The sequence below is a fragment of the Protobothrops mucrosquamatus genome, unplaced genomic scaffold, assembly GCF_001527695.2.
Source record: "Protobothrops mucrosquamatus isolate PMUCROS unplaced genomic scaffold, P.Mucros_1.0 scaffold3713, whole genome shotgun sequence".
Taxonomy (NCBI): Eukaryota; Metazoa; Chordata; class Lepidosauria; order Squamata; family Viperidae; genus Protobothrops; species Protobothrops mucrosquamatus.
Window position 1 is genome coordinate 49,413 of NW_015389667.1, and position 25,288 is coordinate 74,700.

General features: G+C 44.4%; 1 protein-coding gene across 1 annotated transcript in view; it reads left to right on the top strand.

Moving 5' to 3' along the window:
* LOC107298101 (S phase cyclin A-associated protein in the endoplasmic reticulum) overlaps positions 1 to 20,447 on the top strand; it is a gene marked incomplete at its 5' end in the record, with an annotated part of 69,458 nt that extends 49,011 nt beyond the window's left edge. The window contains 7 exons of the mRNA XM_015827463.1: positions 1,151 to 1,380; positions 2,292 to 2,447; positions 4,767 to 5,004; positions 9,047 to 9,196; positions 17,822 to 18,013; positions 19,981 to 20,032; positions 20,341 to 20,447. Coding sequence (XP_015682949.1) covers positions 1,151 to 1,380; positions 2,292 to 2,447; positions 4,767 to 5,004; positions 9,047 to 9,196; positions 17,822 to 18,013; positions 19,981 to 20,032; positions 20,341 to 20,447 — 1,125 coding nt within the window. The remainder of the gene's footprint in view (positions 1 to 1,150; positions 1,381 to 2,291; positions 2,448 to 4,766; positions 5,005 to 9,046; positions 9,197 to 17,821; positions 18,014 to 19,980; positions 20,033 to 20,340) is intronic.
* Between the last annotated feature and the right edge of the window lie 4,841 nt (positions 20,448 to 25,288).

Consider the following 25,288-nt stretch of genomic DNA (forward strand, 5'->3'; position numbering starts at 1 on the left):
ACTAGAATTAGGCTTCTAATCTAAGTCTAGATTCAGCAGCAAAGTCTAGCTGGACAGCTCCATTTGAAGAAACCCTTTCCAGAACTTCAGCCATGCCTAAAAAGCCTCACCTGCCCATTTCATAATCAAAGCAGTACTGAATAAGCCAGGTTGAAGAGAATGCAGGCAGTCCTTGACCTAACAACAGCTTGTTTAGTGACCGTTCGAAGTTACAACGGCACTGAAAAAAGTGACTTATGACCACCTTTCACACTTAGCACCCATTGCAGCATCCCCAGGGTCACATGATCAGAATCCAGACACTTGGCAACTGACTCATATGTATGATGGCTTGCTGTGTCCTGGGGTCCTGTGATCCCCTTTTGCAACCTTCTGACAAGCCAAGTCAATGGAGGAAGCCAAGATTCGCTTAACAACTGTGGCATGAAAGGTGGTAAAATGGGGCAAAGCATACATCCCCTGTCTCATTTAGCAACAGAAATTTCAGGCTCAGCTGTGGTCATAAGTTGAGGATTAACCTTTTCTAAGAGGGAAGGCCAACCAACCCAAAGAGAGGAAAAAAATGAATCCTGACTTTAATCCTGATTATTATTATTATTATTTTTTCTTGGATTGATTTAATCCTTGAGCATCTTTGGAGGCAAGCCAATAAGATGCCCTCTCAGCGCATGTAATTGAATGCAGACATTGAGTAGGAACTGTTAAAATAAGGTACTTGGAAACACAAGAAAATTCCCCATCTTATTCATCCAAGAACATGAATTCGAACAGACATGAGAACAACTTAAAGAGAAATTTTGTATGGACGTGTGTAGCCCTCTCCTGATCTCCTGTGAGCTGAATTGTTTCTAGGTGTAACCTGTACACCTAGAGAGGGTTGTTAAGAGTCAAGTCAAGCTTAATCGCGGAACACCAGATAAACAAAAAGACTGTAAAGAGCAGATAACGTTCAGATAACCTTCATGAAGCGAAGGAAGTTGCACGATATTTTAACTATCAGAAGCCGAAAATAAATAGTGGGGAACAAAATGCTTTGTTGTTTTGAAAGTTGTAATTTAAGGATGAGGTCTAATTTGCTGGCAAAACAATGGAGAGTATGATACCTACTTTGGGGTAGATTTATTCTGCGTCCCATTGTGCTTGTGTCTAGGTATACATCCCAGATGACCACAATGCAACCTCAGGGAGAGCAATTAACAAGCAAGTCTTTGAAGGTCTAATAACTGGAGTGCTCAGGATCCTGGCTGTGGTGTTTGGCTCTCTGATGTCCGACGTACCCAACACTAATAACCAAATTTGTGCGCCAAAATTGATTCAAGAAATGAAAAACAAGACCTCCCAAGCTGAAGTTTTTAACAATAGGATACAAGACCTTATCAGGTAAGAGTCCGATCAGATGTTCTAATTTTCCAGCCTTGCTTCTGCCATCCAGAAAGGTTGGGACTACCGTCTCCAGAACTCCATTGGTCATCCTGTTTTTGTATTCTTGAGTTGTTGTCCCAACTCTTTTGGAAAGTACCACTGTTTTAAAGATCCTTTCATCCCGCCTTTGTTGTTTTTATAAATAACTCAAGGTGGCGAATATACCTAATACTCCTTCCTTTTCCTGTTTTCCCCACAAAGACAACCCTGTGAGGTGGGTTGGGCTGAGCGAGAAGGACTGGCCCAAAGTCACCCAGCCAGCTTTTGTACCTAAGGCAGAACTAGAACTCCCTGTCTCCTGCTTTCTAGCCTGGTGCCTTCACCATTATAGCACACTGATTCTCTTAAACTAAATTACTGTAAATATGTTTGTATGCACTCATGGGAATGAATGAATGAATGAATGAATGAATGAATGAATGAATGAATGAATGAATGAATGAGAGCCAGTGGTAATTATTAAAAGGCTAGACTAGGGAGTTCTAGTCCTCCTTAAGTCAGGGAAACTGACTGGGTGACGTTTGGGCCAGTTGCCATCTTTCATTGAGAATTTGAAAAGCTTCTATCTATCAGCATGGTTGATTATGGTTCATTACCTTAAATAAAAAGGCCTTCATCTAGCAATGGATTGATTTGGGATGATGATGATGATGATGATGATGATGATGATGATGATGATGATGATGATGATGATGATGATGGAAGAGGAGGAGGAGATGAAGACGAAGGTGGTGATGATGGTGATGAGGTTGTTGGTGGGGATGATTTATGAATGGGTCAAGATTGATCCATAGAACAAGAATACAGCCTGCATTGATAGCATTTGTTTTTTCCTTTTCTCTCTCTCCCTCCCTCTCTCCCTCTGCTAGCTACATGGTGAACATTGGATTAATAGAGAAGCTGAGTTGCTGCTTCCTCTCCATCCAAGGCCCAATTGACGAAACGCCCAAAACGGCGGCTTTCTTGCAGAACTCCACCTCGGCCTTGCACGGGATGTGTCAGCTGTGTTTCACTGTCAACGGCAGGCAAGTGTTGCGGCTGTCAGGTTTTCACGGCCACTTTATCACAGACGATGCCCCTTTTTTGCAAGCGCCAGTCTCCTGGCCCCTAGCCCTGAAACCTGACCCCTTAAGCCACTGTAGACATATTTGCCTTGAAAGGTATGTCTGGAATGAAAGGTTAGAAGAGACTCAGGTCTCCTGGGCGTGTGTGTCTCTGCCCCAGGCATCCTGACCAAGACAGAAACGGTGGGGAACAAAGACCCCAGGCCAGCGTTTGGAAACCTTGGCAGCTTGAAGAGGGGTGGACTTCAACTCCCAGAATTCCCCAGCCAGTCTCAGAATGGCTGAAGTCCGAAGACGGCTGGGAAGGTCACGAACGGTGATCAGGATGTGACCCTGGGATTTTGCAACCGTTCTCAATACATGCCAGCGCCTGAATTTTAGTCATAGGAATGCTGCAATAGTCACATGTGCGAGGACCTGCTGTGAGTCCCTTCGAACAGGTTGCAAGCCGAGGTTGTAAATGTCCCAGGGAAAACCATGCCTAAGCAAGTGTCTCTCAACCTCAGCAACTTTAAGATGTGGACATCAACTCCCAGAAATTGGGGACTGCAACTCCGAGAATTGAGATGGCATGCTGGCTGGAGAATTCTGGGAGTTGAAGTCCACCCATTTTCAAATGGCTCAGGTTGAGAAACACTGCTCTAAGCCAGGGGTCCTCAACCTTGGCAACTTTAAGACTTGTGAACTTTAACTCCCAGAATTCCTCAGCCAGCTAAAGTTGCCAAGGTTGAGGACCCCTGCTCTAAGCTCATTGGAACAATTATAAGATATCTCCATCCATCCATCCATCCATCCATCCATCCATCCATCCATCCATCCATCTGTAGATCTGCAAAATAAGTCTCGCCCTTCAAAAACGTCATTCCTGCTTCTCTTCTTTTCCACGTATGCTTCAGCCTTCTTAATTCTTTTAACTCCAAGCACCCACCGGATGTTGAAAGAATAAATCAGAATTTTGGCTGCCTCCACGTGCAACGGTGTTGGGAGCCTTCAAGAAGAGTTTTGCAGCTTCTCACCATTTCTCATTAGCCCCCGGGTTGCTAAATTTGCATCCTCTTCATAAACCCGTTTCCTTCATCTCCGTGAAGTTAAAAGAATTTAGTTTCTTATTACAGAAAAAATATATGTGATGAATTATACAAGGCAGGCCGGCCCTGGCAGCTTATAATTTCTTCCTGAGCCCGGCCTAAGGATTGATGAAGTCGGAACATTCCGAAATGGTTTCACAATCCAATCTGATAACACTTTTGTGATGATGCCTATAAAATAGGCTGACGGTAAATGACAGGTCCTTGGGAAGTGGCGAGGGGGCAGAAAAAGTCTCACCCCACTAATCAGGGACTTACAAAGCACTCACATACCTACAGGTTGAGCCCCTGCCAGGAAGCAAACCAGAGGTGGAACAGTGTTGGCTCTCCGTTGATGGAATCTGGGATGGATTTTTTTTCCCCTTCTTGCACAGAAAGGAGAAAAAGGAAGGTCAGGTCAAAAGGATAGCGAGGGATATAGACTTCTTTGTGTTGCATTTTATTGCAGTAATTAAGTTAATGTCTGGTTTGGCTGCTTGGTGGCCAATAAAAGGGAAGGAGCGGCTGGGGATCGGGTGGTGCTGCCTTTTGCTGCCCAAGAATCGCATTCAGCCCTTGCTGCAAAGTGCGGGCGGAATTTCAGGTGGTCCTCAATTTACAACCGTTCGTTCAGCGGCTGCTCGCAGTTACAACGGCACTGAAAAAAAGTGACTTAGGACCGTTTTTCACACTTAGCAGCACTTTGAAACGTCACTAAATGGGGACTACCTGTATTGTGAGCATAGCTGACCTACAACTAGTCTTCAAATTATGACCGGGTTGCTTAGCAACCGCTCAAAGTTAGAACGGACTTCCCCATTGGTACTTAGGACCTTGTTCTGAAGTTCTGACTGATGCCCCCTCCCCCTCTGGTCACATGACTGCACACACACAAACACACACACACTTCGCTTATTTACTAAACAAACGTCTATTTTGGCAAATTATCTCCGAGCGCTGCTGAACTAGAACTCCCAGGAAGCCTCACTCTTGGCCAGGCTGCTTGCGACGGCTGGAATTCTAGCGCAGAAACATCCGGCTGGCATGTCTTCATTCAGCTTTGGACCCCACTGTCCCTTCTCGCCTCTCTGTGGTGTTTTTGAGACGTAAGCTTGACCGTCACCAACAGCCGCGCTTGGACAGCGAGACGGAGCGGTGTCATCAATTTAATAAATAAATAACGGATGGATCTTGCGCTTTTTTTCTTCGACAGGTCCGGAAGCATCTTTGCCGAGACCCACCCGGATCCCACCGGGCTGACGGCGGCTTTCAAGGCTACGGATCTGGTGGGCGTTTTGCACATGCTCTACTGCGTTCTCTTCCACGGCACCTTCGTGGAGCTGAACGCGGCCAATCCCAAAGAGAGCTTCACGGCCAACACCCTGCAGGTCGCTCTCCAGAGTTTGCGCTTCTTCAACAGCTTTGCTCTGCTGGATCTGTCCGCTTTCCAGGTAGGGTTTGTCCCGAGCGCACAAGCCGCTGGTTGGCTGCTCTTCTCTGTTTGTGCACGTGTGACAATTCTGCGCTGCCTCTTCTAACCGACTGGCAAAGCGTGGCCCACTCTGGTTCTTGAGAACCACCACAGCTAGCCGGGGTTTTCTCTGAGCCGCACAATTTACTTCAGCCACGATCTGAATCAAGTTGGGCTCTGAAAAAAAAAAAGTTGCAAAATCAGATCCAATCACCACACGGTGACTCACTTTATCATCCTCATTGCTAATGACCTTAATTACCGTGTTCCCTTAGAGTGGTAAGTCAAGGTCCCATAGAGCAGGGCTTTTCAACCAGTGGTACGGGTACCACCTGTGGTACATTGGCACCTGGCAGGTGGTACGCGACCATCCTAGAAAAGTGGTAGTGGGGGAGGGGAATGAGCTGAACAGCAGCACCACACAAGGCTGAGCGAGAGATGGCTGGAGCTGCAGGGCTGTCAAGGCTCAGCGGAAGCGCCAGGATCAGTGCCGCTTTCCAGCTGATTGGCGCTTCTTCGGGGCTGTCAGGGCTCAGCGGAAGCGCCAGGATCAGTGCCAGGCTCCAGCTGGAGCTCAGCACTGATCCTGGCGCTTCTGCTGAGCCCTGAAGAAGCACCGATCAGCTGGAATGTTGCAGCCTCTCCAGGGTCTTGTGATTTACATTCAGATGCTTGGCAACTGATTCATATTTATGACCGTCACAGTGTCCCAGGGTCATGTGAAGCGACCAAAACCTGCAGCAACCACCCAGCAGACGGGGGGAATAAAAACCAAACACCCCCCACCCTACCCCCGCTGCCAATCCTCAACAGAAATGCTCACAACAATGAAAACCTCAGACAGGAGGAAGAGTGCCGCCGGGTGGGCAGGCAGGTGTCTTGCTCGGCTGTGGCTTGGGGGGCACTTTTTCAGTGCTATTGTAACTTCAAACAGTCACTAAGCGAACTGTTGTAAGTCGAGGACTACCTGTACTTCATCACTTTTTTCCTTTTTTTTGTCATCAAGTTTTTGACACCTTGCTAAGCGACTGGTGGTACTCAGATGTTGCCATATCCTCCTAAAAGTGGTACAATGGGTGAAAAGGTTGAAAAGCCCTGTCATAGAGCTCAGAGGAGTTGCTTTCTTAAAAGCCATTTGATTTTCAGTTGCAAGAATCCTCTCTTCTCTATCTCTCTCCGGAGGCCCTGATCCAGCTGGACGTTTTATTTTCACGGAATAAAAGAGCATCTGCATTTCTTCAAATTCAGCCGTCGATCACTTTCCCCTCTTTCGGTTTTTTTTTTTTAATTTATTTAAAAAGTGATGGTCGTGCATTTACGGTCCGAAATGCTCAAGCACAAAAAAAGTAGGCAACAGGAAAAGAATATTTCAGTGGCAACATTTCTCAGGATATCATCCATTTATCTTGAGCATCTAAGCAGCGGGAAGGCGTCAGGAAGAAGCAGTGCAGGATACTGAACCGCCATTAAAAGCGGTTGTAGAGGGGATGTGCGGTTCCTCAGAGAAGGGGGGAAACAAACCAGAATGTTAATGTTTATATACAATCTTTGGTGCCCTGAGGCCACTTGTTATCGGAGGAGGCTATAAACACAGAGCACTTCGTCTGTTGGGACCTCTGTTGGGAAAAAGGACTCCGTCCAAGAAAATGTTGACACATCATCTCCAGTAGTAAATGATCAGGGAGGGGCAGAGGGCATAGCATTCCCCCCCCCCGCCCTTAGGGGCATCGTGGCAGGACTGTGCCAAGTCTTTCACTAGATTTCAGTTGGGCTTGGACAGCTTTGTGGCATCTTGGAGGCATCTAGCCAAAAGTGAGTCTAAACTATTAAAGAGTCTCTTCTGGCCTGGCTTGTAAGCTAAACAGATGACAGAAAAGGTAAAAAAAGAGGAGGAGGGATGAGGAAAAGAGTGCCAACTTAGACACCCAAAGTAGGAAGAAAAGTCAGACTGATGAGAGAGGAAAGTTTGAGAACTTCCACCACCTCCTTCTCCCTCCTTCTCCTTCTTCTCTCCTCCTCCTCCTCCTCCTCTTCGTCTTCTTCTTCTTCTCCTCTTCCTCCTCCTCTCCTCCTCCTCCTCCTCCTCCTCCTCTTCTTCTTCTCTTCCTCTTCTCCTCTTCCTCCTCTTCTCCTCCTCCCCCTCCCCCTCCTCCTCCTCCTCCTCCTCCTCCTCCTCTTCTTCTTCTTCTTCTTCTTCTTCTTCTTCTTCTTCTTCTTCTTCTTCTTCTTCTTCTTCTTCTTCTTCTTCTTCTTCTTCTTCTTCTTCTTCTTCTTCTCCTCCTCCTCTTCTCCTCCTCCTCCTCTTCTCCTCCTCTTCCTCTCCTCCTCCTCCTCCTCCTCCTGCCAGTAAGTACAGTAGGAATCAAATGACTTGCCATCCCCAGTCACAAGATGAATTTGGAGCTAGCCTTAGTCTGCTCTTCTCCATACATGTTTAACCCATCGTCCACCAAACTAAACAACCCAGAGCCAACCGTGTGGGCCCAGTGGCTCTTTTCCCACCGAGAGGCTGCTGCTCCCTCCAAGTGGGCAGGCTTTGATGTCCCTGCCTCCTGCCTCCCTTCTCCCCTCTGACCCCACATCGCTTTTTCTGGATGACATGTTTATTAAATAGAGCCTCCGGGCTGCACCGATAAAGCCGCCTTATCCCGAATCCCTCTGCCGTAACCTGCCTGCCCGTTTTTCCTCCTCCCACGTCCAACACACATTAAACTCCTCAGCTAGCCAGGATTTTTTTTGCCTTTGCTTACAACTTGACAAACAATGACATTTTAAAGGGTTGTTCTTTGCAAGTGGGTGACCGAGGCGGGGAGGGGGGGAATACATTTGGAGTCGTGCAAACGGGGGCAGAACAAGCATGGTCGGGGCAAGTTTACAGAGGCAGTTGCAGCCCATCCGTCAAGCTGCGTTCAACCCATGGTGGCTGGGAGGTTGTGTCAGCCTGTACACTTGACTTGATTGGGCGTTGAAAAGCAGCCAGGCCAATAACCTAGCTACAGAGACATAGCCGGGTCTCAAAGACCAGGGACGGACCAATTGCCCAGAGTGTTCAAAGCTATCAAATAGTAGGAACCCAGCTTCGGTGGTAGAGTGTATCGGTATAATGAGCTGATAGGAACTGCAAGCAAAAGTAATGCACTCTAGCTTCATGGAGTCACTCCTTGCCACTAAGGGATTTGAAATTGCTCATAGCAGGACCGTCCCAAGAAGGGGAAAAGAGACAAGGGCAGGAGTAAACCCCAGTGTATTTGAGTTGTATCTATTTGGGCTTCATTAAAACAAGCCAGAGTTGCCTGGATGGCAATTGATCTTGGCTTGTGTTCAGCGCACACATACACATTTGCCTGTCTTTTTAGTAGCCCCTATCTGAAATTCAACATGCTTTTTGTCCTTGACTAATACTGATTTTTTTTCCCCACTGGAAAATAGCTTTGGGAATGAAGCCTCTTCCAATAGTAATAAATGGCTTTGATTAAGCTGTGGGGTAGGAAGCTCTTTTATAATCTGTGGGTAGATTTTCAATCAAGCCATTTAAGGAATGTTGGGATGAAAAGGGAATATATATATATTGAAAGGAGTCTGTGCTGGTTTAAGACCATAATAAAAATGTGACTTGACTTGACTTGTCTTCACTTGACCTGACTTGGCTTGGCTTGACTTGACTTGGTTTGACTTTCTTCACTTGACTTGGCTTGACTTGACTTGACTTGATTGGACTTGACGTGGACTTGGACTTGACAGGATTCTCTTCTATTTCTTGATTTTACAGATTCTTAATTTGGGAATCCAATGCCACCTGAGATACCAAGTCCTCTTGCTATTGGCAAGATCCTCCCCAATTGCCCACACCATCCATAACATCTTTTTGGGTGCACATTAGGTGGAAATCCCCCCCCTCCAAGTGGAGAGTAGGCCCCAAACAGGCTTAACCTATTTTAAAAAAACAAGACTTCACATCAATCCTTGGATTCAGTCGGATGTTTGTAGAAGATGCCTCTAAGATTTCTCTCCTTTCCCTCCAGTCTGTGGTTGGCGCTGAAGGTCTCTCCCTGGCATTTCGGCACATCATCAGCTCCCTGCTCTGGCACTGTTCCCACCACACCTGCGAAGTGCTGCTTCACGAAGTCATTGTCTGTGTGGGCTACTTCACTGTCAACCATCCAGACAACCAGGTACGGAGGCCTGTTTAGAGGTTTTCAGCCCAATGTTTCCCAACCTTGAACATATGTGGACTTCATCTCCCAGAATTCCTCAGTCAGCATGCAGTTTGACCGAAAACTGGTAATCAGTGCCAGTTTTCAACAAAACCAATGTATAACGTGGTCATGTGACTACAGGACACTATTAATCAGTGATGGCGAACCTTTTAGAGACCGAGTGCCCAAACTGCAACCCAAAACCCACTTATGTATGGTCGGGTGCTGGGTGGGTGTGGCCCATTGGGTGGGTGTAGCCCATTGGGTGGGTGTGGCTGCGGTGGTAACGGCAGACTGGGTGGGGCTGAAAAGTTCAATCAATCAATTCCAACTTTGCAAGATCTTTTTTTTTTCCGCGAGAAGTTGAAATTGACTGATTGAACCTTTTTTTTTTTTTTTTTGCACACGGCGGTGGAGGCCTAAAGCGAAAAGGTTTTATAAAACCCAGATGAAGGCCTAGGACTGGGGCGACGGCGCGCGGGCCCACAGAGAGGGCTCTGAGTGCCGCCTCTGGCACCCGTGCCATAGGTTCACCATCACTGCTATAAATGCAGCCTGGTTGCTGAGTGTCTGAAGTTAGGTCACATGACCATGGGGGCAGGGACAACTGTCAGAACTGCAAATCCGAGTTGTAAGAAGCCCCCAGGATAGATCCGTTGTAACTTTGAATAGTCACTAAGCAACTCGTCGTAAGTTGAGGACTACCTTCACCACTTTTTGCATCCAAAGCAGATTAATTGGTCACATTCTGATCAAAAAGAGATGGGTTGTATTTGCCATAACCAGTAGAACAAACTAGGCACACCCTTGCTCTGATAAGCCTTTCTGGAATCGGCCGTCCAGGGACATAAAAATGTTGTTTTTACAATCCAACCTGGACGTCCCAAAGATGCTTTTCCAAAAGGCAACTGGACTTTCTCAAGGTTTTTTTCCTTGAAAACCTGTCACTTCCCATCCAAGAAGCCTCTTCAGTTCCAAACCGAAGAAGCTTCAGGGATGAGAAACGAAACGTTTTCAAAGAAGAAAAACCACCGAAAAGCATGACCTGGATGATGGACAATCGCCACAGACATTCCACCTGGATATGCAACAGCTGGGAATGTTCTCCTCTCCAAGGCCTGGTCACCTCTCCGTAACTCCTGGCCAGGGGCTCCATTTGGTGGGAACTTCACGATCTGAGCTTTCATTTATATAGTTTTGGGGGGGCCGAAAGAGATTTAGCTTCCTTTTATTCCCTGGGGGGGGAACTATCCCTATCCCACAAAAATCTCCCTCCCTCCCTATTTGTTAGCCCATTTCATCACTCACCCGTCGGCTGAACAGGTCCCACGATACCACGGATGGGCACCGAAGGGAATCCTGGGTAAGGAGAACAAAGGCTTCAGCCCCACTTATAAACGACAAAGCCAATTGAGGGCTTCCCAAAAGAGTTGCCGTTTCTTAATTAAAAGTATTGCTGTTAATTAGCAGGCTCCTTGCATCCTGTGCCGCTTGGGGAGGGGGGGCAGTTTCTCCTGATCTAATTAGTAAACCCCGTGGTGGCTGGCAACTTTTGAGCACATTTGCATTTTATATTGGACAGTTGAAGGGGGTCTGATAATTAAATTAACATGAATGACGAATGAGTTTCTTTCCTCCGCATTGCCGCGTTGGGAATTTCTAAAAAGAGCAAAGAAAGAAAAAAAACCTTTGCATATTCATTTATTTATTTATTTTTACAATGCACCGGCCATTTGTCTCCCAGTGCTCCAAATTATAACTCGGACAGCATAATATTGGGCATGTATTTACCAGCAGCTTTACAATTTTTGCCCCTTTGTGAACTGAAAGGCATCCGGATCTCGGAAGCAAACGTTACAGTTGGAAGCCCTTTCCTTGTTTTAAGATCAGCTTAATATGAGCGGCTTGGAGAAAGTACTTTTAAATATCCACTTCTTTCTTTTAAAGAAATGATTCCTTTTCAGCTAAGGCCGTGCCCGAGCTGCCTCACCGCAAGATACCAGATGAGGGGAGGGTCGTTCTTGTCATTATGATACTTGTGCTTGTTAATCACCTCTCAGTGTCCATTCGTCCACTAAACAGGTGCAATGGTAGTTCTTGACCATAATGGAGCCTGCCCCTCGTAGTCCATGCCAAGTTGTAGCAGTCGTAAATTGGGTCTGTCATTTGGGTCAATTGGGTCTGAGCCATTTTACGACCTTTTTGCGACCATTGTTCACTGAACACGGCGGTCATTAAGCAAACCGGTGGGTGCTTAATGTTTGACTGTGGTCACCAATTTGCCCAAACCGGACGTAGCTGCTGGTTTGGGGCAAAAAGTCACATGATTGTTAATAAATGTGGCAGTGTTCATGGCACGTGACTGGGGGGGGGGGAAACAACCATCAGAATTGTTCATCTCACACAGTCCATCTCCTCCTCCTCCTCCTCTTGCAAACCCCTCTAGCACTGATGATGTTACCTAGTTGGGTCATGAAACGTCTGCAAGAAAACCAGCAAGCTCAGAGAGCACNAAAAACCCCACCGTTCAACCCTGAGCGCTCTTCGGTCGGAATCTATTCACCTTAGTGATCCATTCAGGTGCTGAGAGGGCGTGCCTGATGTTTTGCGGGCCCTGCAGAGCTGAATAGCTCTTGGTGGTTCACCACCAGAATGTGCAGGGTGACCACCACCACCATACGATGCCAAAAAATGATTCACTTCTACAGATCTCTTCTTTGTTCCCATGGCATTAGCTCATTAAACTCGGCATGAAAAGGCGTCTGTAGAATAATCTTTGCAAGGAAGGAATCTGTCTGCATTTGTAACAAGAAGGTCTACAGACAGCTCAAGGGAAGTGAGCCTTTTTCCTCTCTTCCCAAGTCTTCCCTCCACCCACCCCTTTGACCCCCTCCCCACCCTCCAGCTCTAGATTTACTTACATCTGTTACTCATACGTCCTTTGGCTTAAAGTTTGTTTATCTGTTTCCAATGTAGGCTTGTTTATTCTTTTTAATTGGATTAAGATGACAATCTAGGCAACGTTTAAAAGGTGTCACCGTTATGGTCATTTTGCTAGCTTAGTTCTGACATACACGGGGCCGGCTGTCCTTGAGGTTTGGGATCCTGGGCTGAGCGGCAGCTGTGGATGCGGTCCGTGGAAGTTTAGGCAGGGATACATTCGATCCGGTTCTTGTTTTGCGCAAATGCATCTTTCGTACACGTGTAAGAAGTCGATCAGTCAACACCATTTAAGGGTATGATTAGACATGATGTGGGAACGATAGCCGTCAATCCTTCCGAGGTCAGTAAAATGAGGACCCAGATTGTTGGGGGAGCAAGATGCTGACTCTGTAAAACCACTTGAACTGGCTGTAAACCATTGTGAAGCGGTATATAAATCTAAGTATTATTGTCCTTCTTTCCTTCTATCCACCCACCCATACATCCATACATTGTGGTGAAGTGGTTAGAATGCCGCATTGCTGGCTAATTTTGCCCACTGCCAGCAGTTCAATCCTGACCAGCTCAAAGTTGACTCAGCCTTCCATCCTTCCAAGGTCATAAAATGAGGATCCCGATTGTTGAGGGCAAGATGCTGACTCTGTAAACCGCTTAAACTGACTATAAAGCATTATGAAGCAGCATATAAATCTAAGGGCTATTGTTATCATGATCTCACGCAATCCAGTTTATTGCAGGGGAGAACATTGTCTTCTTTACCGCAATTGTTTCAAATGCTGAGGTCCCTAACTACAACTTAGGAACTAAAGATAATCCTCAATTTACAACCATAATTGGGACTGGGACCTCTGTCACTAAACAAGTAACAGTTAAGTAAGTCACCCCAGGACTGCACTCAGATTTACAAAAGGGAGGGAGGATGTAATGCAAAGAAGATATAATTAACATAAATTAATGTTATATATTTAAGAAGACATTGGACAGCCATTGCCCAGAATTACATAGGGTCTCCTGCTTGACCAGGAAGCTGGGCTTAGAAGACCTCCAAGGTCCCTTCCAACTCAGTTATTCTGTATTCATTTTTAAAATTTCATTTTAAAGTCAGATTGATCACCTTCCAACACTATTACTCCTTTAAGAGAAAGATTTAGCCTTTAAAGGTCTAGCCAACTGCATGTCCACCAAATTATAGGGGAGGAAACATGATAAATATTCCTAGAAAAAAATAAAAGGTCTTCGTTTCCTCACCCACCCCCCACTCCCCAAAACATGAAGCCTTTCTAATGTTAAACCTTTGAGAAACAGATGGGTAAAGAGTTTGACCCCCCCCCCAAGATGACATATCCTTCTGATTAAACGGTTACAGCCCCGGATTTGTTTATAGAGTAGCAAAGAAATAATGCAGATCTAATTTGAGAGCCGGAGAAGGTACATTCCAGAGCTCCATCACACGAGGAGGAACGGATTTCTTTTTTTATGGAGTTATAAATAACCTCACCCAAATGCATTTAAATGGTTAAATGGCCCATTGTGCTCTTAGAAACCATAGACCGCAGGAACTCGCTTGGAAAGGATGGGTTCCTATAACTGTCAGTCAATGCAAGTTATCACCCCACGGAGCCCCTTATCAGATTTTGAGTGTGGTCTCCTTCGGGGTCTCCCAGAACTTTTTAACCCCAGCATTCCTAAGGCGGTTGACCCTACTGGGGGAATGCAGACCCGGTAAAGAACACCCATCCAAAGGCAAACCAGCCCGTTTCTACTTTTATTTTATTTTTATGATTTTATTTTTACGGGTAATTCTCGACCTAACGGCCGCAGTTGAGCCCCAAAATTCTGTTGTTCAGTGAGACATTGGTTATGTGAGGTATGCCCCATTTTATGACTTTTCTTGCCACGGTCCTTAAGCAAATCGCTGCAAGTCACTGTTAAGTGAAACCGGCTTCCCCGTTGACCTTGCTTGTCAGAAGGTTGCAAAAGGGAATCCCATGACCCAGGGACACGGCAACCGTCATAAATATGAGACAGTCGCCAAGCGTCTGGATTTGGTCACATGACCACAGGGGATGCTGCCAGGGTCGTAAGTGTGAAAAACGGTCGTAAGTCACTTTTATCAGTCTCATTGTAACTTTGAACAGTCACTAAATGAGCTGTTGTAAGTTAAGAACTACCTGTATTTATTTTATTATATTATTTTATTTTATTTTTTTATTTTATTATTTTATTTTATTTTTTTATTTTGTTATTTTATTTTATTATTTTATTTTATTGTTTTATTTTATTGTTTTATTTTATTGTTTTATTTTATTGTTTTATTTTATTATTATTTTATTTTATTTTTATATAATTTATGTGCTGCCCATCTCGCTGTCCTAGACTCCAGACGGCTTACATCATAAAGCAACAATATGAAACCATTAGAGCATTAAAAGCATTAAACATGGAAAAATGAAAACCTTTAAGAGTTAACAAAAAGTTGATAAGAATTTTGCTTTAAAGGTGGTTCACTTCAGCCCCAACAATACCCTTTCATAGCCGATAGTTTAATCCTCACCCTCTCCATCGTATTAAGCCAGGATTCAGTAGTGTAGGTTCCATAAAATATCTCTGGAGCTTCCTACAGGTTAGGGCTTTGCCTGCCCATAGAGCTGAAAAAAACCTAAAGTTCAAATAAGCCTTCCAAGAGAGAAGGAGGAAGTGAAAGAGGAGAAGAAGAAATGTGATGAAAACAACAGATGGGAGGTGCCATCAGAGCTGATCAATCAAAACTCCTCCAGAAGGTGGCTTTTTCTGTGGTCAAGAAGAAGTGGTCTTCTCTGGCAGCAGATCATGGCAGCATTCCTCACAAGAGTTGCCTTGTTGGACGTCCCTCCTTTTTCCCAGTCCTTGATGGAGCCACCCTCTTCACGTATGGCTTTTCCTGCTCTTAATGATATTTAAATGTTGACTATCAAAGGTTTCATTGCTGTGTATAAGGTGAGGCTTTACGTTTGGTGAACGAGCTAGTGTGATTTTGGAGGTATGAACAAGCAGTAGCTTGAATGTATCTCGCCAAGGTGCCAACTCAACATTGCACTATCTTAGCCCCTGAGTCTGGCACAAAAAGGGTGTGTGAGCCCCCAACCAGAAGTCCCGTAATCCGAGCACAACTCTCACACCAGCGTTGTGTTTAAGGAACGAAAGAGAGAGCGTGTAGAGAGAATTCCACCGAGCTTCTGCAGGTAGTTAAGCCAGCCGTGTGCAAAAACACAGGAAAAAACCTTCCATGGTTTGTTAAAACAGGCAGTGGTGTTAACTAAGAATCTTGTTTTTCATTCAATAAAATACAAGGCATAAAATAAGACTTTATTCCCCAATATCTGCATCTTCCAAGAATTTGGCCTTTTAGTTGCCTTTTCCATTAATTTGGGAGTAGACCTTTTCAAGGACCCTTACAAGCCTTCATTTGTTAAGAAATGTATTATAAACCAAAGATCAAAGCAGCCTGTCGAGTCCACATCTCAACCCCCTGAAGTCAGGCTGGTTTAACTAGGAAAAAAAAAATCAAAATTCCTCTTGAAACTGTCTCCTTCCCACTTGTTCTCTGCTGCTCCTTAGCATGCAAGATTCGGAAAAGTTCTTCCAGTGATTCTCTCGGGATTCTGGAAGGATTCTACAGGAACCCAACGTGTGGCCTTATTTTTATTTCTGAAAATGTCGGACCTCTTTCACCTGCAGTCGTGAGGCTGTCTAGTGTTCCTCATCCGTGAAAGCGGTCAGCGAAATTGTTTTTCAACAGTTTTGTCTTTCCCGAAATGAGGAGCAATGGGCAACTGTTTCTAGAGCAAATCTTATTTTTCACTCACTCTCAGCTGTGTGGCAAGGAAGCAGTTTGCGGTCTTCAAACAAAAAGACATTAATAAAAGCATTTTTAAGCGGCTATTTTAAATTCCACTTCTTTGAATCAGACAAAGAACAATTATTGCACACGTAGAATAACCAACATAGCCCCGTATCCCTTGGTTAATGATAATCTTCTATATCCCAAGGTTAGATACGACTTAGTAAAGGATAAGATAGAAATACGAATTTTCCTTGTAAGCAGCTTTATTTTTGGAAGATACTCAAAAAGTGGCAAAGGTTGGGTTTTCAGAATTAACATTTGTGAACATCGCAAGGTATGCGGCCACATAAGCAGTTTGTTTTGAACGTTTGCTGGGGGTAATTTTAACCACTGAAAAATCTGTTAAAAGTGCTTTTTCTAAACCCACAACTTTTGTGTTGTTTTGTTTTTCATGAAAATAAGAAATGCACACCTCAGCAAGAACGGACCTCGTTGGATGAAGCTGGCCATATTGATTAAAATGTAGCTTCGAGACTTTTAGGACGTCAATTGCAATCCTGCCTTTTTGGAGGGAGGGGTGCCATTCAAAGCCACAGCCCCTGCCTGCCTCGCACGGAGGGTGGACCCTCCCACAGCCTGTGTATTTAAAATTCCATTTGGATTTAGAAGACTTAAGGGGTTCCTCTTTGTATTCACTGGAAGGTTTTCAATTTCATTTTCGCTATTGAACTAAAAAATGTGAACTATTGCGCTGGTCGATGGGTGCTTGACCTGAACTGCATTATGAACCGAGAATGTGTTCTTAGCGAATTGTTAAAAGTTCTTTGAAACTTGTAAATCCCTGTAATTTATGTTCCTCTGGCCTCTTAACCATCTCTTTCTCTCTCTCTCTTTTCCTTTTTGACCTTCTGGTTTTAATTTGGAGCGTAGCTTGGCCCTGCTGTGTATACCTGTAAAACGTGCAGTTATTGTTTTTTTCTGAATCGCAACCTTAGAAAAAGCTACCACTGTCCTCAATTGGAGGAGTTTCCTTGGAGGCGAGAAAGTCCTGTGTGGGTCAAACGGTTCTTTTGCGTGTCACCATCCTCCTCCTCCTCCTCCTTATCATTAATTTTATGATGGCTATTATCTTCCTGAGTGTCCCCTGAGCCTAAGCTGATGTCATCTACCGTTTCTTTATTATGTGGAATTAAATAACTGAAGAAATTTTCCCTGGAAGAAACCAACAAGAGCATTGCTTAGCATAACTTCTGCTGTAAAGTTTGCCTTGCCTGACAGCAGCTCCATTTATCTAAACAATCCCGTCAAAGGCATTAATAAAAATCCAGATATTTTTTTTCAAAAAAGACCTAATGGGAGGATCTTATTCAGCTACTGCTCAGAATCCTAACTCTGCTGTACGTGTTTCATTGTCTTTTCTGGTGGTTCCGAAAAGCAAGTTTTTAGGAGCAGCTCTTTCCTAAAATATCTACTTTCCTTAATCTTTTACCACAGTTACTACAATTTTACACGTGTTTTCTCCCTGTCTAGGTACGTGTAGGTATCAACTGTCATTTTTTTTTTTTTGCCTTTTTGTGTCGTTACTGAAGAATTCCAAAGTTTGTATTTTCTATAAAATTCTTATTGTGTAGTTTTGCAAGTACCAGAAAAAAGAAGTCGTAGCTGGATGGAGGGTGCAATCCAAAATCGATATTTAAAATAAAAAAAATATAGCTTCTTGTTGTTTTTATTAATTAATGCTTCTCGGCTTCATAACTTGATTTTACTCCTTTTCCAGGCGATCAGAGAAATCTATCAGCCCAGCTGACTAACGTGGTACTCTCTGCATTTTTCAGGTGATTGTGCAATCCGGCCGCCATCCCACCGTGCTGCAGAAACTGTGCCAGTTGCCTTTCCAGTATTTCAGCGACCCTCGACTGATCAAAATCCTCTTTCCGACACTAATTGCCGCTTGTTACAATAACCCACAAAACAAGATCATCCTGGAGCAAGAAATGAGTTGTGTGTTGTTAGCCACCTTCATTCAGGTAAACGTTGGTTGATGTGAAGTCATCACACAGAGATTTCTGCCTAAAAAAAGCCTGGTAATTTTTAATTTGAAAGAGGAAGGAAAGAAGGAAGGAAGGAAGGAAGGAAGGAAGGAAGGAAGGAAGGAAGGAAGGAAGGAAGGAAGGAAGGAAGGAAGGAAGGAAGGAAAAAGGAGAGAGAGGGAGGAAGAAAGGAATGAAAAGTTTTCCATTTTTTCCCAAATGAAAGGCTTGTTTATGGTCCAAAGTTTTATCTCATAAAAATTTGCTAAATATTTTTGGAGAATACTCTTATCGGCTGATGTTTTTTCTTAAAATGTGCCTAGTTCATTCTGCTAAAAATTTGAACAGCTGATACTTCCTAAGATGCAGGTAAGCTCCTGAAATAGATACCATGATCCCATTCAACAGACAAATCTAGTTTTAATATAATGCAACTGATACCAAAATGTAAATGTTGCCAATATTTAAATAGAATGGAGGGTTTATTTTTTTTAATTACAGATATGAACTTTAGATTCTGTTGCCAGTGGCAATAAATATCGGCTGTGCTAAATGTTTAGATCAGAAATTCCAGTTTACATAAACAATCATTCTTTTTTATGTGTGTAAGGATGCACATTTTTTTGGCATGCCAGCAGTCTACTTTAATAATCAGCTTGTACAAAGCAATGTTTATTTATGTGCACATGTCCATGCATAGACATTTAATTGCTCCTATCAACCTTCAAGACACATTCCAAATTTGTAGTGCTTAACCTGTTGCAAATCTGTAAAATGGTTGAAAGATTTAAACGTTTTTTCCCATCCATTTAAAGCGGTTTCTGCAAGACTTGGCAATATTTATATTCGAGAGTGAAATTGTAAATAAATACATAAAAATATACCACAATAGCAGCAAAAAATGAAAAACAAGGCTCAGATCATAAAACCGAGAGATCAGATCCATTAAATGAAGAACGGAAGGATGAAATGCATTTTTATGGAGGAAGTTTTCTTCTGTAACTCTTTTGAAAGCACAAATTAGCAACTGTGAATGATTTTGGCTACTGCAAGTGATAAAAAAACAAAAGACTTGATTGCCTACATGAAAAATGAACTATTGTTTTGACCAGTAAAGTAATCGATATATGTAGTTACATCATTCAAAAACCGGGGCAATCTAGCCTCAGTCATATCCAGCTTAATTTTAATTAGCATTGATATCTTTTTAAAATTTTTGTTCACATAAACCTCTCTGGTTCTGTAACCCGAAGACAACTGAGCTTCCTCTGGCCTGTCGAAATTGTTTAGTAATCTGATTTCTCTTTTTTTAAAAAAATAAATAAATAAAAATCTAATAAAATAGTATCAAACAAATAAACAAACAATTAGGCTGCATAAAAAGCTGAGTTTATTTTCTTCTCCCAGATATTGCAAAATGAAAAACAGATTTACACGGATACTTGGATTTCCAGTTGCGTGCTCTGGTGGGGAGACACAATGAGTGCCTTCCCGAGGCCAGCATCCTGTTTCATTCGGGGGGGGGGACGAAGATCCAATGTGAGAATCTAACCCTTAGACTGGAAAATAAATGTTTACCATATGGGGAATTGGGCCAAGCAGAGAGAATCCGATCAGGTTGCATGTACAGGGATGCAAAAGCACAGAACTGTCCAAATGCAGAGAAACAGAAAATAATAATAATGACACCCCTTAAAAAAAAAAAAAAGTATTCATTTTTAGAAATGGGGAGGAAAAGCCATTTAAAAAAAAAAAAGCCAAGTTTACTTGTTACTTCAAAGTTTTTCTCCTGCTAAAACCTATCACAACCGTGGCTGTTTTGACAACTTTTAAAGAGGAAAGCGTTGTATTAAAAGAAGCATTTTCCGAGTCGGCTCGCATATATTTTTGGCTCTTGGCTGGGAAATCCAGGCAGTATTGTGTTTCGGACAAACCTGGACCACATTTGGCTTTTGTTTCTGTAGGATTCTACACAAGGCTCGGGCCAAACAGACAACCAGCCTTCGCAACAAAGGGGTAAGTAATATCCAGGCGATCAAATTAAACCGTGGTCTCGTGTTCAAACCTCGCACGGTGGCGTTTTAGGAGACGGCTCGCGGGAAAACTGGAAGTTCCTGCTGGATCTTTTGATTCCTGCGGAAAGTTGACCCAATGCTAAATCGCTTTTTTTTTTTTAACTGAGCTTCTTTTAAAAAGCAGAAAATAGATTCTAAGGTAAGGCAAATCTGGGGGAGGGGGGCATGGAGTGAGACCTCTACCCCCAAACCCAGCAGAGGATTATCCCAACATAATTCTAAAGTAAGTCTGTGTTCTTCATTTGGCAGAAACATTCTTCACTTCTCAAGATTACTTGGAGCTGTTAAACAGGTTCCCGCGGCAGACCTGGGAAGACGCCCGGCAGTTTTTCTTGAAGAAAGAGAAAAAAGGATAATTTATTTAATTGTTTTGTTTTGTTTTGTTTTTCCAAGACGGTTTTTCCCCCCCTTGTTGAGCAATGTTGGTTGTCTTGAAGATGACTGTTGGAAAGATTTCTTCGATCTTGGCAACGCCTATATTGTAGATAAATATACATAGAGAGAGGTATATATATATATATTTTAAAAAAACGTATCATTTGCACTACTTCGGTCGGAAGACTTGTACATATTTTGAAATCCTGTTTCATGGTTTTGGAAAAACAAAGATTTCTTTTATTATGAGTGTATATCTTTCTGCAATCTGCCATCTCCAGCTGGCATTATAACTCCCAGCGTTTTCTCACTAATGTGGGTGTTGTAGTTTGACATAACCAGCTGAACTATAGATTGAAGAAAGCCCTGCTGTCCCTCAGGAGGTCAAAAAAGTCAAAATGGCAATCATGGCCACATAATTTTATATCTGTGTCTGTGGGCCCCATCTTGGCTTTTTTGACCACATCCTGCAGACCCCCTTGTCATTCACCCTTGTGTCCTGTTTTTCTACACAGTAGAATATTTGGCATTTTGTAATGCTGCTAAAACTATCCTCTAAATCAGTGGGGGGGGGGTTTCAAACTTGGCAACTTTAAGAAGTGAGGAGTTCAACTCACAGCTGGCTGAGGAATTCTGGGAGTTGAAGTCCACACCTCTTAAAGTTGCCAATTTTGAAAAAAAAACCAACCCACTGTTCTAAATAGAAACCAACCAATGAATGTTTTCTACATTTGTTCCTTTCATTTCAGTAATATTTTCCCGGTCTCCTGTTCTAAAGACTTTTTCCTAAAGCAATTCATGTTGTTTGGTTGTCTGGAGGGGGGGGGGGGGTTGTACAACTGTTGGTATCCGAGCTTCCAATGTTTTTGGTTTTTTAGGAAGCACAACGTTCTCGATGTAGATAATAAGCTAGAGGAATTTCAACCCCAGGTGAGAATATTATTTGGGGCACCGGTTCCGGTTTACTTTAAATTTTGTGGGCATGTTGCAAACGTCGGGCATTTTGATAATGGCCGTTTTCCTTCTCTGTAAGTGGTGGTTTTCACTAAGTTCATTAAAAGAAATATTGGAACACGTGAGGTTGGATTGCATTTGTGTCACCATCAATTATCGTCATTCTCAGAAGCCAGCACTGAAAGTATGATATGATTCTGTTTTCGTTTTCAGATGATTGAGCCTCCAAGCCTTCTTAGATGTTGCTGCTTTAACAGGCAGAAGTAGAACTGCTTTGAAACCTTTCTTAAGGTTTCAAGTTCATGCAGAAGCTTAAAGAAGCAGAATATCAAAGTTGGAAGGGACCTTGGAGGTCTTCTAGTCCAATCCCTTGCTCAAGAAGGAGACTCTATATCCGTGGTGGCGAACCTATGGCACGGGTACCAGAGGTGGCACTCAGAGCCCTCTCTGTGGGCACGCGCGCCATCGCCCCAGTCCTAGGCCTTCAGCTGGGTTTTATAAAACCTTTTCGCTTTAGGCCTCCGTCGCCATGTGCAAGAAAAAAGGTTCAATCAATCAATCAATTTCAACTTTTCGCGGGGGAAAAAAAGTTCTTGCAAAGTTGGAATTGATTGATTGAACTTTTTAGTCCCACCCAATCTGCCATTACCACCACAGCCACGCCCACCCAATGGGCCACACCCACCCAATGGGCCACGCCCACTCAGCACCCAACGATACCTAACTGGGTTTTGGGTTGCAGTTTGGGCACCCGGTCTCTAAAAGGTTCGCCATCACTGCTCTATATCATTCTGGACAAAGGGCTGTCCATTCTCTTCTTAAAAACCTCCAGTGTTGGAACACCCACAGTTTCTGGAGAGAAGCCATTCTGTTGATTAATTGTTCTCACTGTCAAGCAATGGCAGAAGAACAGAGTTGGAAGGGACCTTGGAGGTCTTCTAGTCCAACCCCCTACTCCATCAGGAAACCATCTACCATATCAGAAAAGTGGTTGTCCAATCTCTTCTTGAAAACATCCAATGTTGGAGCATTCACAACTTCTGGAGGCAAGTTGTTCCGCTGATTAATTGTTCTGTCATGAAATTTCTTAGTTCTAGGTTGCTTCTCTCCTTGATTACTTTCCATCCATTGCATCTTGTCCCACCTTCAGGTGCTTTGGAAAATAAGTTGACCCCCTCCTCTTCTTGACGGCAGCCCCTCAAATATTGGAACAATGCTATCATGAACAGCCCAGAAGTGGTATGTCTATGTGAGGTTCAAAGTACATATTCTGAATCGCTTTTAAGGTAGGGGTTAAAGTGGTAGGCTCCCACCAGGAAGACACCCCCCCCTTCTCATCCCACCCTCAGCATCTCCTGTTGGTATAAAAAAAATATATGAATGCCACCTTGAGCTCTTGGACAAAAAGACAGGATATCGGTCGAATAAATGAAATACGCCCCTCAGGAAGTATTTCCAGGGATTAAGATAACATGTAGCAGGTCTTCTTACTCCTGATTATCTTATTCCTCACAGTGATAAATTCAGGAGTAGACTATTTTCTGCCATTCTGAATTCTGTAGTTGGCCTCTGTTTGTGTGCTGTACATTAATCTCTTCCCGTGAATATTTCTTCTGATCGACATTTGTGAAGGATCGAAATACCTGCAAAAGTGGAGTCACTAAATTGAAAGAGTCGGATTGCCACATCTAACGTTTACCCAGAAGGCTTTCTTGGCCAAATAAATAGGAATATTCCTCTCTTCTGGTAGATATCCTACAAGCCCTCCTTTCCAATTTGCTCCCTCCTCAAGAGTTGGACTTGAGTTCCTATAAAAATCGTGGTAGCTAGGGGTGAAAAGTGTTGAAGACCAAACATCTGGAAGCATCACGCCGGAAGAGATTATCTAGAAGTAGTGTTGAGATACAAGTGTCCCATCCTCCAGAGTCAGGACCCAAACCCAAGGAGATGTTTCTCCTGGAGGGCCTTCTGCAAGGTCTACCTAATGAAAGTCCTATACAGGTTGCTCTCCTGCTCCTCAGAAATCAAGTATGGCCTTGTAGGGCCCAAAATGGGGTAGATGCTCTTTTGGGGATCATTCTCGATCATTTTTCACCTTCCTTCTCTGCTTCATCATTGGTGTCACTGTTCTTCCCAGAGGAGACAGTGTGATTTCACATGGACTGACTCTTGCCTAAGATCAGATAAACCAGCACATTGGGTCGGGGCCGAGACCCCCATATTCTTTTCCAGAAAGACTTTCTCTGCATCTTAAAGGCAGACGGTTGTGAGAGACCAGTCCCGAACTGGAATAAACCCCCATTGCAAGTGCCATGGGTCTCGGCCCCCTCCCCACCTCTAGTTGTCAGTCCAAAGATCAGAAACAGCTTATTCTAGTGCAGGGGTAGGCAACCTTGGCTCTTTTATGACTCGTGGACTTCCAACTCCCAGAATTCCTGAGCCAGCTATGCTGGCTCAGGAATTCTGGGAGTTGAAGTCCACGAGTCATAAAAGAGCCAAGGTTGCCTACCCCTGTTCTAGTGGCATCTCATTGAATGATGAATAAATACCTCCCGTTTCTTCCTCCATTTAATTACTGCTAGTAATTAACACTTTGAGCATCCTTGTCCCATGGAAAAGTGGAATGTTGAGCTTATATATTTATAAATATTTGCCCCGTGGCTGAAATTTCAACGAGGCCAGTGCAGAAGTGCGACTCCATAAGGCTTCTGGGGAGGGGGGGGGGCACGGTTTTTCTACTTATCCTTTGCCCCAAAATCTTTTTCCTTAATGTAGAAAGGCTGCTACCCACCCCCCCACCGAAACATTGGGATTTTTGGGGGGTGAAAGTAGGGTTGCCTGGGAGAAAAACCGATGGGGGAGAAGCTAAGCCGGGTCCTCTAAAGCAAGGGGGTCTCCCAACTTTGGCAACTTTCAGCCTTGCGGACGTGGCTGGCTGGCTGGGGAATTCTGGGAGTTGAAGTCCCCCGGGCGTAAAGTTGGCCGAAGTTGGAGAGCCTTGCCTAAAGTCCTATTCAGAGCTTCTACCTGGCTAGCAAGGTGGGGGGTTTTGCCCGGAAAAGAAGCCCCCCCCCTTTTCATGGGAGCTGCCAGGGCCCCCCCCCGCATTGTGCCCCTGGAGAGGGGGTGGCTGAGACCCTGGGGCTATTCCTGCCTTGGACCCCCCCCCCCAATTCCACGCCCTACCAGATCACCCCCGAGACCCCTGGCCAGGCTGAGGCTGGGGGGGGGGAAGCTCCCCCTCCGGTGGGAATCAGGTCAATCCCCGGATCCGGGGGGGGCCACCCCCGTCTTCCCCCGCCGCGGTCTGGCTGGGAGAGGCGATGCCAGAGCCGATAAGCCGCCGCCGTCGCCGCCGCTGCTGTCTAGACGGGCGAATTAATCAAGGATCGCGCTCCCCGGGGACTGCGCTTCGCCCCCCCCCCCGCCGCCCGGCTGCGCTGCCCTCGCTCCCCGCCGGCGCCGCAGCTCCTTTCCCCTGCGGAACTCCCGGCTACAAGAGGAAAGGGGGAGGCAGGAAGGGCCTGGACGCCCGCTGGCTCTGTGGAAACACACACACCCCCCCACTCAGCCAGGCCCAGTCTATCCGGAGACCCTTGCCCAGGAGCAGGACTCAGGAAATCAATACCAATCAGAACAGAGCTGGAAGGGAGAGTCCTCTGGTAGTTTCCCTGTGCTCCAGGATCTTTGAAAAATATAGTTCAGTGGTTCGAATCTCCTCCATTGTCTGTCTCCAAAGTTGTTCAAAGGCTGTAAAGAGCTCCTCCAAAAGCAAAAGCTTTTTTTATTATTATTATTTTCTTTTATTTTTATTTTAACTTCTAACTTTTTAATCCCTTTTAACATTGCACTTTTAACCTATTTTTAT